Source organism: Callithrix jacchus, chromosome 8 (genome assembly GCF_049354715.1).
Source record: "Callithrix jacchus isolate 240 chromosome 8, calJac240_pri, whole genome shotgun sequence".
Classification (NCBI taxonomy): Eukaryota; Metazoa; Chordata; class Mammalia; order Primates; family Cebidae; genus Callithrix; species Callithrix jacchus.
Window position 1 is genome coordinate 110,005,450 of NC_133509.1, and position 14,421 is coordinate 110,019,870.

At 41.7% G+C, this 14,421-nt stretch overlaps 2 protein-coding genes across 20 annotated transcripts in view; one reads left to right on the forward strand and one right to left on the reverse strand.

Annotated features, from left to right (window-relative positions):
* Positions 1–14,220, forward strand: part of ZC2HC1C (zinc finger C2HC-type containing 1C) — a 35,281-nt gene extending 21,061 nt beyond the window's left edge. For 5 of the 13 annotated variants that reach the window (XM_078335467.1, XM_035261063.3, XM_078335469.1 and 2 more), the window contains one exon: positions 12,319–14,220. In XM_078335467.1, the coding sequence (XP_078191593.1) occupies positions 12,319–12,357 (39 nt within the window). In that variant the 3' untranslated portion in view covers positions 12,358–14,220. Of the gene's footprint in view, positions 1–928; positions 1,061–7,450; positions 7,522–12,318 lie in introns of all 13 variants that reach the window. The other 8 variants (XR_013521405.1, XR_013521407.1, XR_013521409.1 and 5 more) reach the window with 3 other exon arrangements.
* NEK9 (NIMA related kinase 9) overlaps positions 1–14,421 on the reverse strand; it is a 53,793-nt gene that overhangs the window by 15,990 nt on the left and 23,382 nt on the right. For all 7 annotated transcript variants that reach the window (XR_013521404.1, XM_078335464.1, XM_035261050.3 and 4 more), the window contains 5 exons: positions 11,822–11,977; positions 10,369–10,477; positions 9,407–9,568; positions 5,849–6,019; positions 3,795–3,854 (listed from right to left, as the gene is read on the reverse strand). Coding sequence is in view for 6 of the 7 variants with exons in the window: in XM_078335464.1 (XP_078191590.1) it covers positions 3,795–3,854; positions 5,849–6,019; positions 9,407–9,568; positions 10,369–10,477; positions 11,822–11,977 (658 nt within the window). In the remaining variant the exon portion in view is untranslated. The remainder of the gene's footprint in view (positions 1–3,794; positions 3,855–5,848; positions 6,020–9,406; positions 9,569–10,368; positions 10,478–11,821; positions 11,978–14,421) is intronic.

Here is a 14,421-nt window from a genome sequence, read left to right on the forward strand (position 1 = left end):
TGTGAATGTTGAATTCTTTTTTTTTCCCCTTTTTATTTTTATTTTGTTTTTTGTTTGAATGTTGAATTCTTTTAATTTTTTGTATAGACTTTTTTTTTTTTTGAGATGGAGTCTCACTCTGTCACCCAAGCTGGAGTGCAGTGGCCCAATCTTGGTTCATTGCAACCTCTGCCTCCCAGGTTCAAGCAATTCTCCTGTCTCAGCCTCCTGAGTAGCTGGGATTACAGGTGCACACTACCATACCTGGCTAATTTTTGTATTTTCAGTAAAGGTGGGGTTTCAACATGTTGGCCAGGCTGGTTTTGAACTCCACACCTCAGGTGATCCACCCACCTTGGCCTCCCAAAGTGCTGGGATTACAGGTATGAGCCACTGCACCTGGCGATTTTTATTTTTTTGAGACATAGTTTCACTCTCACTCAGGCTAGAGTGCAGTGGTGAGATCTTGGCTCACTGCAACCTCCACCTCCCAGGTTCAAGAGATTCTCGTGCCTCAGACTCCCGAGTAGTTGGGATTACAGGTGTCCACCACCATGCCTGGCTAATTTATGTATTTTTAGTGGAGATGGGGTTTTGCCATGTTGGCCGGGCTGGCCTTGAACTCCTGGCCTCAAGTGATCCACCCGCTTTGGCCTCCCAAAGTGCTGGGATTATAGGTGTGAGCCACTGCGCCTGGCCAATTCTTCAACATTTAATGTGAATGTTACATTCTCTGATGACTATCTGTATGAATTTTTATAATATAATGTCTGGTTCTTTCATATCATACAGCACATTCCAAGCAACCTTAATGAAGACTAGCTGATGTGTGGTCAGGAAATGAAACTGAATTTTAATATGGACCAAAGAAAAATATAATTAAGAAAATTAATTTGTCAAAGTTAAAAAAATTGCCTGTTATTTTCTTTTTTTTCCTTTTACTCCTCAGAGATCCTTGTTCTGACGCCTGGTATTTTTCAAGGATAAATGTAAAGAAGGGTTAATTATCACCTGCTGTGCTGGCCTGGGGACTAACCAGGTCATGCTGAGATCCTAGGGAAGCAGAACTACTGTTACCAAAGTGAGTTCTAAAGCTTACTTTTTTGTTTTAAGTTTTTTTTAAAGATTTAGCTGCATTTTAGGTATACCTGACTATTTTAACATACGTGTAAATTTTCATGCTTAACAATAAACACAGGTCTCTCTGCCACTAGAAGAACTAAAACTGCACTATCCAATATGAGTTACTAGCCATATGTGGCCATTTAAACTTAAAGAGTATTAAAAATTCAGTTCTTCAGTCACACGAGCTACTCTCTTGAGTGCTCAATAGCCACAGGAAGCTGGTAGCTACTCTACTGAACAGCACAGATATGGAACATTTCCATAGTTGCAGAAAGATCTACTGAACACTGCTGAACTAGAGCATTATCTGTATCACTGTATCTGCCTTGTAAACTTCTTCCTTCTCTGGCCTCCTACCCAGATGAAACCATTCTGTTTAATTTTGTATTTATCATTTCTTCTTAAAAACTTTATCACCTTTATGCATCCTTAAACAATACATTACTATTTATTTTACTTTTTTTTTTTTTGAGATGGAGTCTCGCTCTGTCACTAGGCTGGAGTGCAGTGGCATGATCTTGGCTCACTGCAATCTCCGCCTCCTGGGTTCAAGCTATTCCCTTGTCTCAGCCTCCCGAGTAGCTGGGACTACAAGCATGCACCACCATGCCCGGCTAATCTTTTTTTGTATTTTAGTAGAGACAGGGTTTCACCATGTTGGCTAGGATGCTCTCGATCTCCTGACCCCCTGATTTACCCGCCTCGGTCTCCCAAAGTAATCACGGGATGACAGGCATGAGCCACCATGCCTGGCCTATTTTACTTGGTTTTAAGTTTTATAAAAAGGCATATAATCTGCTGCAATTTGCTTTTTACATTTCACATTACGGAAATATTTGGAGATGTTCACACACTCCAATGGATGGTTATAACACATTTAATCAACAAATAGTTACTGAGCATTTACCATCTGCCAGGCATTGTTCTAGGCAGGTACATAAAATTAATGAATAAAAAAGGCACAAATCCCTGTCCTTACTTGAGTTTACATCTTCCCACCAATGGACATTTGCTTTTAATATTATGTTTTTCCTTTAAATACTGTTCTAGCAAAACAAAGTTGTTAGAACAGCTGTGCTTAGAAAAAAGATCTTCAGTCAGTTTTGACAGATATTAATATATGTAACAGAGATGCCAAGCAATTGGCTACTTAAGTAAACTATATATAATATGGTATAAGTCAGTGTATATGTGTAAACTGAAGTTCAACAATTCTAGATCATGTTTTCAGCTGTTTCTTTTTCGGGGTTTAATCTGTTTGACTGACTGACTGACTTACTTTATATATTTATTCATTTATTTGAGATAGGGTCTTGCTATGTTGCCCAGGTCAGATTGCAGGGGCTATTCATAGTTATGATCATAGTGCACTGCAGCCTTGAACTCCTGGCCTCAAGTGATCCTCTTGCCTCAGCTTCCTGAGAACCTGGGACTAATGGCTGTGCCACTGTGCCCAGCTTTAATCTGCTTTTATTCAGAGTGTTTATGTATTTTGATTCCACAAAATATCAGAATCTGGGCTGGGCACGGTAGCTTACCCCTGTAATCCCAGCACTTTGGAAGGCTGAGGTGGGTGGATCACTTGAGACCAAGAATTCAAGACCAGCCTTGCCAACATGGTGAAACCCTGTCTCTACTAAAAATACAAAATTAGCTGGGTATAGTGGTACACGCCTGTAATCCCAGCTACTTTGAGGCTGAGGCAGGAGAACTGCTTGAACCCGGGAGGCCGAGGATGCAGTGAGCCAAGATCATGCCATTGCACTCCAGCCTGGACAATAGAGCAAGACTGCGCCTCAAAAATCAATCAATCAATGAATCAGAATCCTGGTTCTGAGACATCAAAGACTACAGGGACTCTAACAGGTAGAAAACCAAAAAGGAAAAATATAATTTCTTGGCATGGTTCCCAATAATAGAGAACCATGAAGACAGCAGTCAAAGGAAATCTATCAGAGAATTTGGGATGATTCTCCTAACCACACTGAAAGTTTAGCTGAGTTTTATTCTGAGTGCCTGTTTTGGTGGACTATTTCTTTAGACTGGAATACCCCTGGGAATGCTGTGGAAGTAGAGGACGCATTACCCACTAGGATAGTAAGGAAAGGAATGATACATAAGTCACATCACGCCAGGCGCGGTGGCTCACGCCTGTAATCCCAGCACTTTGGGAGGCCGAGGCGGGTGGATCACGAGGTCAAGAGATCGAGACCATCCTGGTCAACATGGTGAAACCCCGTTTCTACTGAAAATACAAAAATTAGCTGGGCATGGTAGCACATGCCTGTAATCCCAGCTACTCAGGAGGCTGAGGCAGGAGAATTGCCTGAACCAAGGAGGCGGAGGTTGCGGTGAGCCGAGATTGCGCCATTGCACTCCAGCCTGGGTAACAAGAGTGAAACTCCATCTCAAAAAAAAAAAAAAAAAAAAAGGTCACATTACAGTACTGGGCAAGTTACTTAATTACTTCCATATGCATTGGAGGCAAAGATGACGTACTGTCTCTCCGACCACAATGTAAAGTCATAACTTACTGTAAAATCCACCAAAGTATGATCTCTCTTAATCACTGTATTCCTTACTTCCCAAAGAAATTTCCTATTTTCCTTTGAGTTTTGGAGACTATATGGAATCTAGCCAAAAAACCCACAATTCAGAAAACCACTGGTACCTGAAACATTGGTACTTACCAGTTCCAATGGATAAGCCACTGCTATTGGAACGGATGGTCTTAGAATTCAGTACTTTCTCTGAGAAAAAATATTTGGTAGGTAAGCACTGTATATAGATATAGGCAAGACAAGTGAGAGAAGACTGGGATAGGGAGATAATTGCTCTTCCTGACTCCAGATAACTTTAGAATTATTACTTACAGTTTTAGAAATTAATATCATAACCTAAGTACCACTTGCTATTCTAACTATATCCACTATCTACATTAGCAACTGTCTGCCTTGGCTGGTCACTGGAATCACCTGGGAAGCTTTAGAAAGTAACCATGTTTGAGACTAGCCTAGGCAACATGGCAAAACCCCATCTCTACAAAAAATACAAAACTTAGCCAGGTGTGATGGCACAGGCCTGTAGTCCCAGCTCCTTGGGAGGCTGAGGTGAGAGAATCAATTGAGCTTCACAGATGAAAGCTGCAGTGAGCCATGTTTGTGCCACTGCACTCTACTCTGGGTAACAGAGTGAGACTCTGTCTCAAATTTTTAAAAAAGGAAGTAACACTGTGTAGGTCTGTAGATTCGACCCCAGAGATTCTGATTTAATTGGTCAGCAATAGGGTCTGGATAACAGTATTCTTAAAAGCTTCTTGGCCAGGCACGGTAGCTCACGCCTGTAATCCTAGCACTTTAGGAAGCTGAGGCGGGCAGATGATGAGGTCAGGAGTTTGAGACCAGCCAGGCTAATATGGTGAAACCCTATCTCTATTAAAAATACAAAAATTAGCCAGGTATGGTGGTGTGCTCTTGTAGTCCCAGTTACTCGGGAGGCTGAGGCATGAAAATCACTTGAACCCAGGAGACAGAGGTTGCAGTGAGCCGAGATTCCACCACTGTACTCCAACCTGGGTGACAGAGCGGAAGTCCGTCTCAAAAAAAAAAAAGCCTTCTCAGAGGATTCTAATGTATGTGCTGCTAAGGTTGCAAACCACTGACCTAAAAGTAGACTTATAACCCCTTACACAGGCATTTATAAAGTAGTTAATGACAAAGCAATCTTTATGCAGAAAGGACTTACAATTTAAAATTTCTTTTAAAGATTGTACTGAATGTTTCTCATGAAAGCATGAGCATAGACAACAAATTAATTGGTGGATGATTAGAAGTAACAAATTCTAGGGCTGGATACAGTGGCTCATGCCTGTAATCCCAGCACCTTGGGAGGCCAAGGCAGGTGAATCACCTGAGGATAGATGTTTCAGACCAGTCTGGCCAACGTGGTGAAACCCTGTGTCTACTAAAAATACAAAAATTAGTCAGGCATGGTGGTGGTTGCCTGTAGTCTTAGCTACTTGGGAGGCTGAGGCAAGAGAATTGCTTGAACCCAGGAGATGGAGGGTGCAGTGAGCTGAGATCACATCATGGTACTCCAGCCTGGGTGACAAGAGCAAAACTCTGTCTCAAAACAAAGACCAAAACCCCCCCCAAAAAACAAAAAAACCCAATTCTAAGTGGGGAAGCAGAGCCCAAAGTTATATTAAAAAATAATCAGGCTGGGTGTAGTGGCTGGCGCCTGTAATCCTAGTACTTTGGGAGGCTGAGGCAGGCAGACTGCCTGAGATCAGGAGTTCAAGATCAGTCTGGCCAACATGGTAAAACCCCATCTCTACTAAAAATACAAAAAAATTAGCTGGGCGTGGTGGTGTGCACCTGTAATCCCAGCGAATTAGGAGGCTGAGGCAAGGGAATCACTTGAAGCAGGGAGCTGGAGGTTGCAGTGAACCAAGATCACGCCACTGCACTGCAGCCTGAGTAACAGAGGGAGACTCCACCTCAAAAAACAAACGAAAAAAAAAACAAAAAAAAAAAACCCAGAGATAGCAGATAGCAAAGTTCCAGGAAATGACAACATTGTATTCCCACCACTGGGCATGGCGTCCTTGACCATTATAAGACTTACAGAAATGGCTTCTTTTCTTCAGGACATTTCTGTTTCCAAGAATGTGACCAATAGTACCTTAGACGTGGGTCTATCCTCTGTCAAAGCCATCCCAACCCCACACATATGAAATGCTTACCAACAATGAGAATGGTATGCCAGCCACGGCAAGATAGGTCCGGGACGTGATGCAGAGATCCAAAAATAGGCCGAGGCCATGAGGTACAGATATCAGAGCCATGTGGTCTCTCTGTGGGGGTCATTGCCAGGCGGCCATTACCACCATTGCCCCAGGCAAAAATGTGATTATCTAGGAAAAAAGTTAAACAGCAGACCATTTAACAGAACACTGGCTTCCCAATTCTCTGAGTTCTTCCCCATCTTTACATCCTAGAGCTAGAAAGACTTCCCACTATGTATTAAACAAGGGAAAGCTGTTTATTTTCCTATATAAAGCCTAAACTCTTCCTGATCCCTCTCGTGTAAAATGCCGACTCTTCCTATGTACTGACATCCATTCATTCATTCATCCATTAAGTTACCTTTTTCTTCCACAACTTTTTCTTGGTCATTTATTTAAACACTGACTGAACATCTACTTCATGACAGGCAATGCATGTGGTGATAGAGCAGTGAACAAAACCAAGTCCTTGCCCTTGTGGAACTGAAATTTTAGTAGGGGGAGACTGATAATACATAAATAAATGCCTAATATTTCAGGTGGTGATAAATGCTATTAAGATAAATGGTGAAAAAAATAAGTGGAAACAAAGAATAACAGTGAGGTGGGATATCATTATTTTAGAAAGGGTAAGTCAGAGAAGTTCTTTTTGACAGTTGAACAGAGATCTACTGGAGTGAGGAAGAGTTTCCAGGCAGAGGGAACAGCAACAGCAAAAGTAATGTTAGTAGCACAAACAAGGAACAAGGAGACTCCTGCAGCAGGAACAAAAAAGTAAAGGAAGGGGCAGTGATAGCAGAAGAGGTCAGGAGGTGGCTGGGGTCCTGCTCACATAGGACCATGCAGACCACTTTGATGACTCTGGTACTTACTGATTGATAGAGGAAACCACTGGAGGTTTTAAGGAGTAGGTATTTAAGAGAATCCCTCCATCTACTGAGGAGAACTGATAGCAGGGGAGCAAGGATGGAAGCAGGGAGACCAGCTGTAGTGCAGATGGTGAAAAGTGGCTGGATTTATTCTGAAGATAATCAATATGGATGGGATGTGGGGTGTAGGATGAAGCTGCTATTTACTGAGACAGGAAAGCTGCAGGACGTACAGGTTTGGGCAGAAAATCAGAAGTTTGATTTTGAGTATATGAAGCTTGTCTGAGATGCCTGTAACTTCTCAACCAAATCAGGCTTTTTTTCTTTTAAATGAAAAGGGGGTGCTATTAATTATTAAGCCAGGACAACAGGCATGAAGGCATGAATCAGGATTGGTCTAAGATAACTGGGCTATACAGCTCACCCTATAATTAGACATCATGTTGAGGAGCTGTTGAATAAATGAGTCTGAAGGTCAAGGCTGGTGATATAAAGAAGTCAATTATAGGGGAAATTTAAGAGAATGAGCTCACTTTGGAGAGACGAGTAAGCCTTGGAGCACTCCAGGACTTAGAAGACTAAGCTGCTGCTATTATAGCACCTAGCACCTGCCTGTGCTAGTCCCCTACTCTACTAGACTGTGGGCTTCTTGAAAGCAGGGGTTTTCTGAGACTCATTTCTATATTCCTAGAGCCTAAAAGAGGACCTGGACATGAAGGAGGCCAGCAAGTACAGTTCAGAGAAGTACAGGAACATCAAGAGGTAATATGCGAAGCCACAGAATCCAAATTTACATTCCTCATTCTGAAGTTAAACTCATGAACTACATAGATCTATTCAAGAAATATGAGCTCTCTGAAGTCCTGTCAGAAAGTGCTACTGCATCTGCTGCACTAAATTTATATTCAGTGACATCCTGACTCTGTCCTACATACCGTTTCTATTTATCCAAGTCTGGCCTAAACAATTTGCTCCTTAAAGTCCCTTGTTTTGGGACAAGCAGAGAGAGTTAACATGCTGTTCTGAAAGCTGGTTTACTTAAATATGGTGACTAATCACTTAATTCACAATATCCCTGAGACCCCTCATGAGTACCCAACAGCCACAGGCCGAAAGAAAACCAGGATATCTCAGAGCACAAGCAATAAGAAAAAAGTTGATGAGTCAAAAAATAAGATGAAATGTATTAGCTGGGCATGGTGGCACACGCCTATAATTCCAGCTACTGGGGAGACAAAGGCATTCAAATCACTTGAACCTGGGAGGTGGAAGCTGCACTCCAGCCTGGGCAAAGAGCGAGACTCTGTCTTAAAAAAGAAAAAAAAAAAGAAAATGAAATTTGAGTTGTTACCAGTCAAGTGAAAAAAGTGGCTACAAAAATTTAGAAGTTCAGAAGATGACGCAGGAAAAAGAAAAAAGAGGAAAAAAAGAAAGCAGAAGAGTGAAGAGAATTAAGGGTAGCAATAGCAGCAGTACAGAAGAGGAGTGGCAGGCATGATGGTTCATGCCTGTAATCCCAGCACTTTGGGAGGCCAAGGCAGGTGGATCACCTGAGGTCAGAAGTTTGAGACCAGCCTGGCTAACATGGCAAAACCACATCTATACTAAAAATATAAAAATTAGTCAGGCATGGTGGTGGGTGCCTGTAATCCCAGCTACTTGGGAGGCTGAGGCAGGAGAATCACTTGAACCTGGGAGGCACTGGTTGCAGTGAGCTAAGATCTTTTTGTACTCCAGCCTAGGTAACAAGAGTGAGATTGTGTCAAAAAAAAAGGAGTGAGGAACCAGACAATACTGCAGAAAGAAATAGCCACAGAGGACTGGGTGTGGTGGCTCATGCCTGTAATCCCAGCACTCTGGCAGGCCGAGGCGGGCAGATCACCTGAGGTCAGGCATTCAAGACCAGCCTGGCCAACATGGCAAAACCCGTCTCTACTAAAAATACAAAAATTGGCTGGATGTGGTGGTGCATGCCTGTAATTCCAGCTACCTAGGAGGCTGAGGCATGAAAATCGCTTGAACCTGGGAGGTGGAAGTTGGAGTGAGCCAAGATCATACCTTCACTCTAGCCTGGGCAATAGAACAAGACTCTATCTTAAAAAAAAAAAAAAAAAAAAAAAAAAAGAAATAGCCACAGAGAAAAGAGAGAAGAAAAATCAATTAGACCAACTCAGAAATCTGAGAGACACACAATGTAGAAAAAACAGCCCTTCAAACCTTAACAGTCCCTACAGATATCACTGCAGTACAGTTGGCCTCAGCCAGCAGAGAAAATATGCTGTTTTCTCCAGCTACACAATCAACGTTTATTGAAACCAAACAACAAAATACTGGGCAAGGTATATATAGAAGTACCTAGTAACTCTTGTAACATTTTACCAAAAAAGTTAAAAGTTGAAATGAAAAAAGGAGGAATGTAGAACATTAACCTATCATTATCTGGAAATCTGGCCTTTAAAAACAATCATTATGTTGAATACATGAAAAGCTAATGAAGCTCAATATATAAAATGGCCACCAATTTAATACAAATAAAAAAGGGCAACCATAATTCAGCTATACAAATAACCAATCCATTTCTTTCCCAGTCAAGAACTGAAACAGAGCCATCCATCCAGAAAGCTTGAAATGATATGTACAGACTCACCATCAGTGGCAGCAATGGTAAACTCATCACCGCAGGAGACTCTGATCACTTGCTTCCCACCTAGGGGTCCCCCCAACAAGTTGATTCCCAGACGCTTCTTATAGTTCCCAACGCCCAGCTGCCCACACTTGTTGCAGCCAAAGGTCAGCAGTCGGCCTCGCTCTGATGGAGAAGCAAAAAGAAATAACCAGTCACAAATGAATACGGGAACCCAGAGAAGATGCAGCCAGACAGACTTCTGTGGACTAGCTTCTGGTTGTTAGAATATACAAATACAAAACTAGCCACATGATCCTGGACCTAGGGCAGCTAAGAGTATCTAGGCACTATAACCAGTTAGATCCAGTCAGTGACTTGATATTGTATTCTCTCTCCAATATTGTATTTTTAGTGAAAAAAACGAGTACTACCTTTGAATACTTATAAAAGGTGCTAACCAGAGACAACAGATGTCTGGAATCATAGGTGTGGTGCTCTCATAAAATGATATATTTATTAGGCATTTATAATGATTATCAATAAAAATATGTACCTGAATACATTAATAATACTAGATGTTCAGGGGAAATTGGGATGACATATAAATGAAGAAAACCTAATACTTGATAGAATAAAAGAGGCTGAGTGCCGGGCGGGGTGGCTCACGCCTATAATCCCAGCATTTTGGGAGGCCGAGGCAGGTGTATCACGAGGTCAAGAGATCGAGACCATCCTGGTCAACAAGGTGAAACCCTGTCTCTACTAAATATACAAAAAATTAGCTGGGCATGGTGGTGCACGCCTGTAGTCCCAGCTACTCAGGAGGCTGAGGCAGGAGAATTGCTTGACCCAGGAGGCGGAGGTTGCGGTGAGCCAAGATCATGCCATTGCACTCTACTCTGGGTAACAACAGCGAAACTCCATCTCAAAAAAAAAAGAGGCTGCGCTACTAAGGCATGTTATATAGTTGTAAATCAACTTACCATCAATAGCAGCTGTGTGAGTCTTGCCTGGGGCAATGGTACGGATTTTATAAAAGGACAACTGTTTGGCCAAGGTAAAGGATGTTGTGTAGGTAACCTCATGGTATGCCTGAAATAAGTAAGATAAACATAAAGCAGATGCATGAGGTAAATGGAAGGGAAATCAAGTTGAGAATGGAAAAAAGTCCTAGTGACCAAAAGTCCCTTCAAGTGAGTCATATTATTAAGAAGAGGGTGCCAGGTAGCCTTCCTTTTCCAACAGAATACCAGAGGACATAAGCTCAATAAGTCATCAGAGAATGCAGCACATGAGGCAGAATTTTCTGACAACCGAAGTTTTAGATTCTGAATTAGGGTTTACAAAACATGAACTTTCCATCCCAGAAGGTATTTATATAAGGATAGAATCACTGACATATACCTTGTATATCTAACAAGGGCAAGGCAAAGAATTAGTCTTGAGGACTCTCTCCAGCCCATAAAGCAATCAGTTTACTGTGATCTAATTTCATCTATAGGGCAGTGTTTCTCAACTTTATTAAAACTCATGTTCCTTTTGAATTAGTATTAAAGAAGAATCCTCTTAATTTTAAAATTTCACAATAAATCCACTGCTATAATGAAAACATAAATCAAGTAATTCTGAATATTTTTTTTCAAACTACAAAGATACTCTCTCTCTTTTTGCCCTGAATTTGTACTCTCCTAATTGAAAATCACTACTTTAGAGACTGCTTAAAAATTCTTACCTTTTCATTGAGTCAGAAAATTTCTGTCTCTTAATTTTATTCTTTGGAAAATGACAAAAACTCACCATATTAACACAAAAAGGAAACTAAGGCAAAACCAGTGGTGAATTTACTAACATTTTTGAAGAGAGAATGGTAATCACATTCAGTAAGCCTATAAAGGATCAGTGATTTGGGAGAAATAAATCTAAAAAACTCCAGGGAGGTGATGCATGGAAATGTGGAGGTTTTTCCCCCCCATAACATTAAATTGTTCCTATTTCAATGACAAGGTAAAAGCTAAATTTCATCATTTTATTCTTTGTAATCAATTTATTTGAGGTACAACACACTGTAAAATATCACACACTTCACATATTTTTCTATATACATTTACTTATAAAACCATTGTAGATAGAGATATAGACCATTCCCATTATCCTGGGATCCCTTCCACCTCTTCTGTTAATAACTCTCCTTCCAGAAGTAGCCACAATTTTGATTTGTCAGTATAAGTTAATTTTGCCTGTTCTTAAATTTCACACAGATAGAGCTATATAGCATGTATTTGTGGGTGGATTCTTTTGCTGCACACAATGCCTGTGAGATCATAACTTTATTCTTAAGTCAAATGCCATGGTCACTAACCAGTAATAGCATCTCAAAGAAATTCCAACTTAGAGAAATTCTGATAATGTGGTTAGAACACCAATCAGGACACTCACTTCATGGTTGATAATTCCTGACATGCACTGATTCAGACCCAGCTTATTGAATTCATTGAGTCCACAGGCCAGCACTTTTCCTGATTGGGTCAAAAGAAATGTCCCATCACAGCCACATTGAACTGCAACAATAACCAGGGCCTTGGGAACATCCACCTGCAAGAAAAAAACAAATCAGAAAAAGAAATCCCAAATATATAATTTGTATTAGAAAAAAAGCTGTCAAATTCTTTCAAAAGAGATATGCTGCATTTAGCAGAGTGACTATAGGAAAGCGAGGACCACTCTATTCTTTGCAGATTTGTCCTGTGTCTTAGAGACTACGAAGTATTTTCTTTTATTTTTCATGAAGAGTTGTGTTTATTTCAACAATAAATTTGAAACTCTTGCCTTAAGCAAGAGTACTGCAGTAATTATATCAGGATTAGACAATAGAAAATTTCCTATACTGTCAAATATACAAAAGTTCCTTTTGCACTTTCTTTTTCTCTTTGCAGATTCAGCCCATATTTGCTTTGATCTATCTACTGAGTTAACCCAAGCTTCTTCTTCAGAGACTCTGGCATTTCGGGTGGAGGAGGGCAAGGGAGCCTGAAGTAGACCTTCACGGAGACAGATAAACCACTGTAGTACAGTCAGGGTACCAATCATGATGATACGGGCAAACAGTCCCTTCCATACACCTTTAAATCCAAGTCTCTGGAGGATCTGAGAAGCACTGCTACCTTTTTCTTTATTCAACACAGATACCACAGAATCAGCAGGGTGAGAAACAACTGCACAAAAGACTCCAGCTATGTAACCTGCTACAAATGTTACAACCGGCTGCTCTGGCTTTGAACATTCACTGCAGGACTTAGGAACCACAAACTTGTACAGTGCTTCAACAGTACTTTCAAAGCAGGTGAACTTCATCATGGTGTATGGTAACTGCCTCATTCAGAGAGGAGCATCCCCCTTGTAGAATGCTTTTAGGCCTTCTTCCTTATACATTTTGGGAGCTGCATCCCTCAAAGTGTTGGCATAAACTGGCTGGGGTTGAATTTGAACCTTAGCAGCTTCCATAGGAGCCAGGGCAATGTCAGCAAAGAATTCAGCACTGGCAGAGGCAGCCAAATATAGTGCACCAGAGACAAGTATTCTCCTCTCCATGCATGTTGCTATAGAAGACTTTTAAGACTGCATAAAAGCTAAACTCGCAGAGCGGCTGCATGGAGTAGCCAATGAAAGTCAGAGCCCATCCTTTAGCCACACCATGAACACTATCCTCTTTAAGTTTAACTAAGAATCTGTTAAATATGCCCTTGTACTTTTGGGGGTCCACCTGCATAGAGCATTTCACTAAATCCAGGGGAACGACAGCAGTGTGTGCCGCAACTTAAGACCCTACCAAAGCTACACAGTGGATAGTACTTCAGGAGCCAAATTCACAACTGTACTCTTCCACGACGGTGGCTGCCAGGTTGCAAGGGCGGCGGGGCTGGCCTGTGGGTCTGGGAGGGCTGCTGCAGAGGCCATCATACACCAGCTGCAGATGAGGCGCGTTGAAGGGGTTCACCCATGCCAGGTGCGCCACAGACAAGAACGAGAACATCTTTTCCCTAAGATGGCGATCACCCAACCACTCCGTTGGAAAGGTTGTGGCTCACAGTCCTCTTAGTTTTTTTTTTGAGACAGAGTTTCCCTATTTCACCCAGGTGGAAGTGGCGTGATCTCACCTCACTGCAACCTCCACCTCCTGAACTTCTGAACGTAAGTGATCTGCCCACCTCGGCCTCCCAAAGTGCTGGGATTACAGGCGTGAGCCATTGTGCCCAGCCAAGGCTACTATTTTCAACAAAGAGTTCAAGTTTTACAATATCAAGGAAAAGGTGACAGTTCCAGGTCAACTAAACAAGACAGTCCCTTCTCAGTTTATCTTAGCAAGAGGTCCTACTTCGGGTGACCTGTCAAAAAGTTGAGAAAGAAGCTTCAATTCAATTGCTTGAATTGCAAAGTTGACAAATTGCTAACTTTGTCTTTTAAGATGGAAGGCTGCTTGACAGTTACAGAAACTCAATAGCACTGTGGGGTCCCAATCTGGTCATTTTATAGGAGAGGTGACAGAGTACTGAGGTAATATCTAGAACTTCCAAATGCTTGTATCCTTTTACGACCAACTAGACAAGGCTGGAGAATGGTGGGGTGATGCATGTGTTGGGCCACAATGGATGTGTGTAAAACCTGAAACCTCAACCTTCACAGTTTCTGCCACAGCCTTTCCAGGAGAAAAGGAACAGCGGGGAATCCCACTGAGGATGGTGCCCACAAATGCATAATTTAATTTTTAAAATGTAAATAAAAACTGGTTTGTCTAAAAGTTCCCAAGGAAAGAAAAAAGAAAAAAACAAACGAAAACACTGGTAACCGTAAATGGTATAGCTGATTTAGCCAACTCTCCAATGGGTAAGCCTGTGCCCTGTGGAAGCTTGGAGAGATGTGACTGTGCTTTTCCTTTCCCCCAGCTGGTGTCAGCCTCTGTGAGCCTATCACAGGGCCAGCTCTGGTAAGGCTGAGAGTAATTAGATCGTATGTTTCATACAACATGACCACCAAACAAA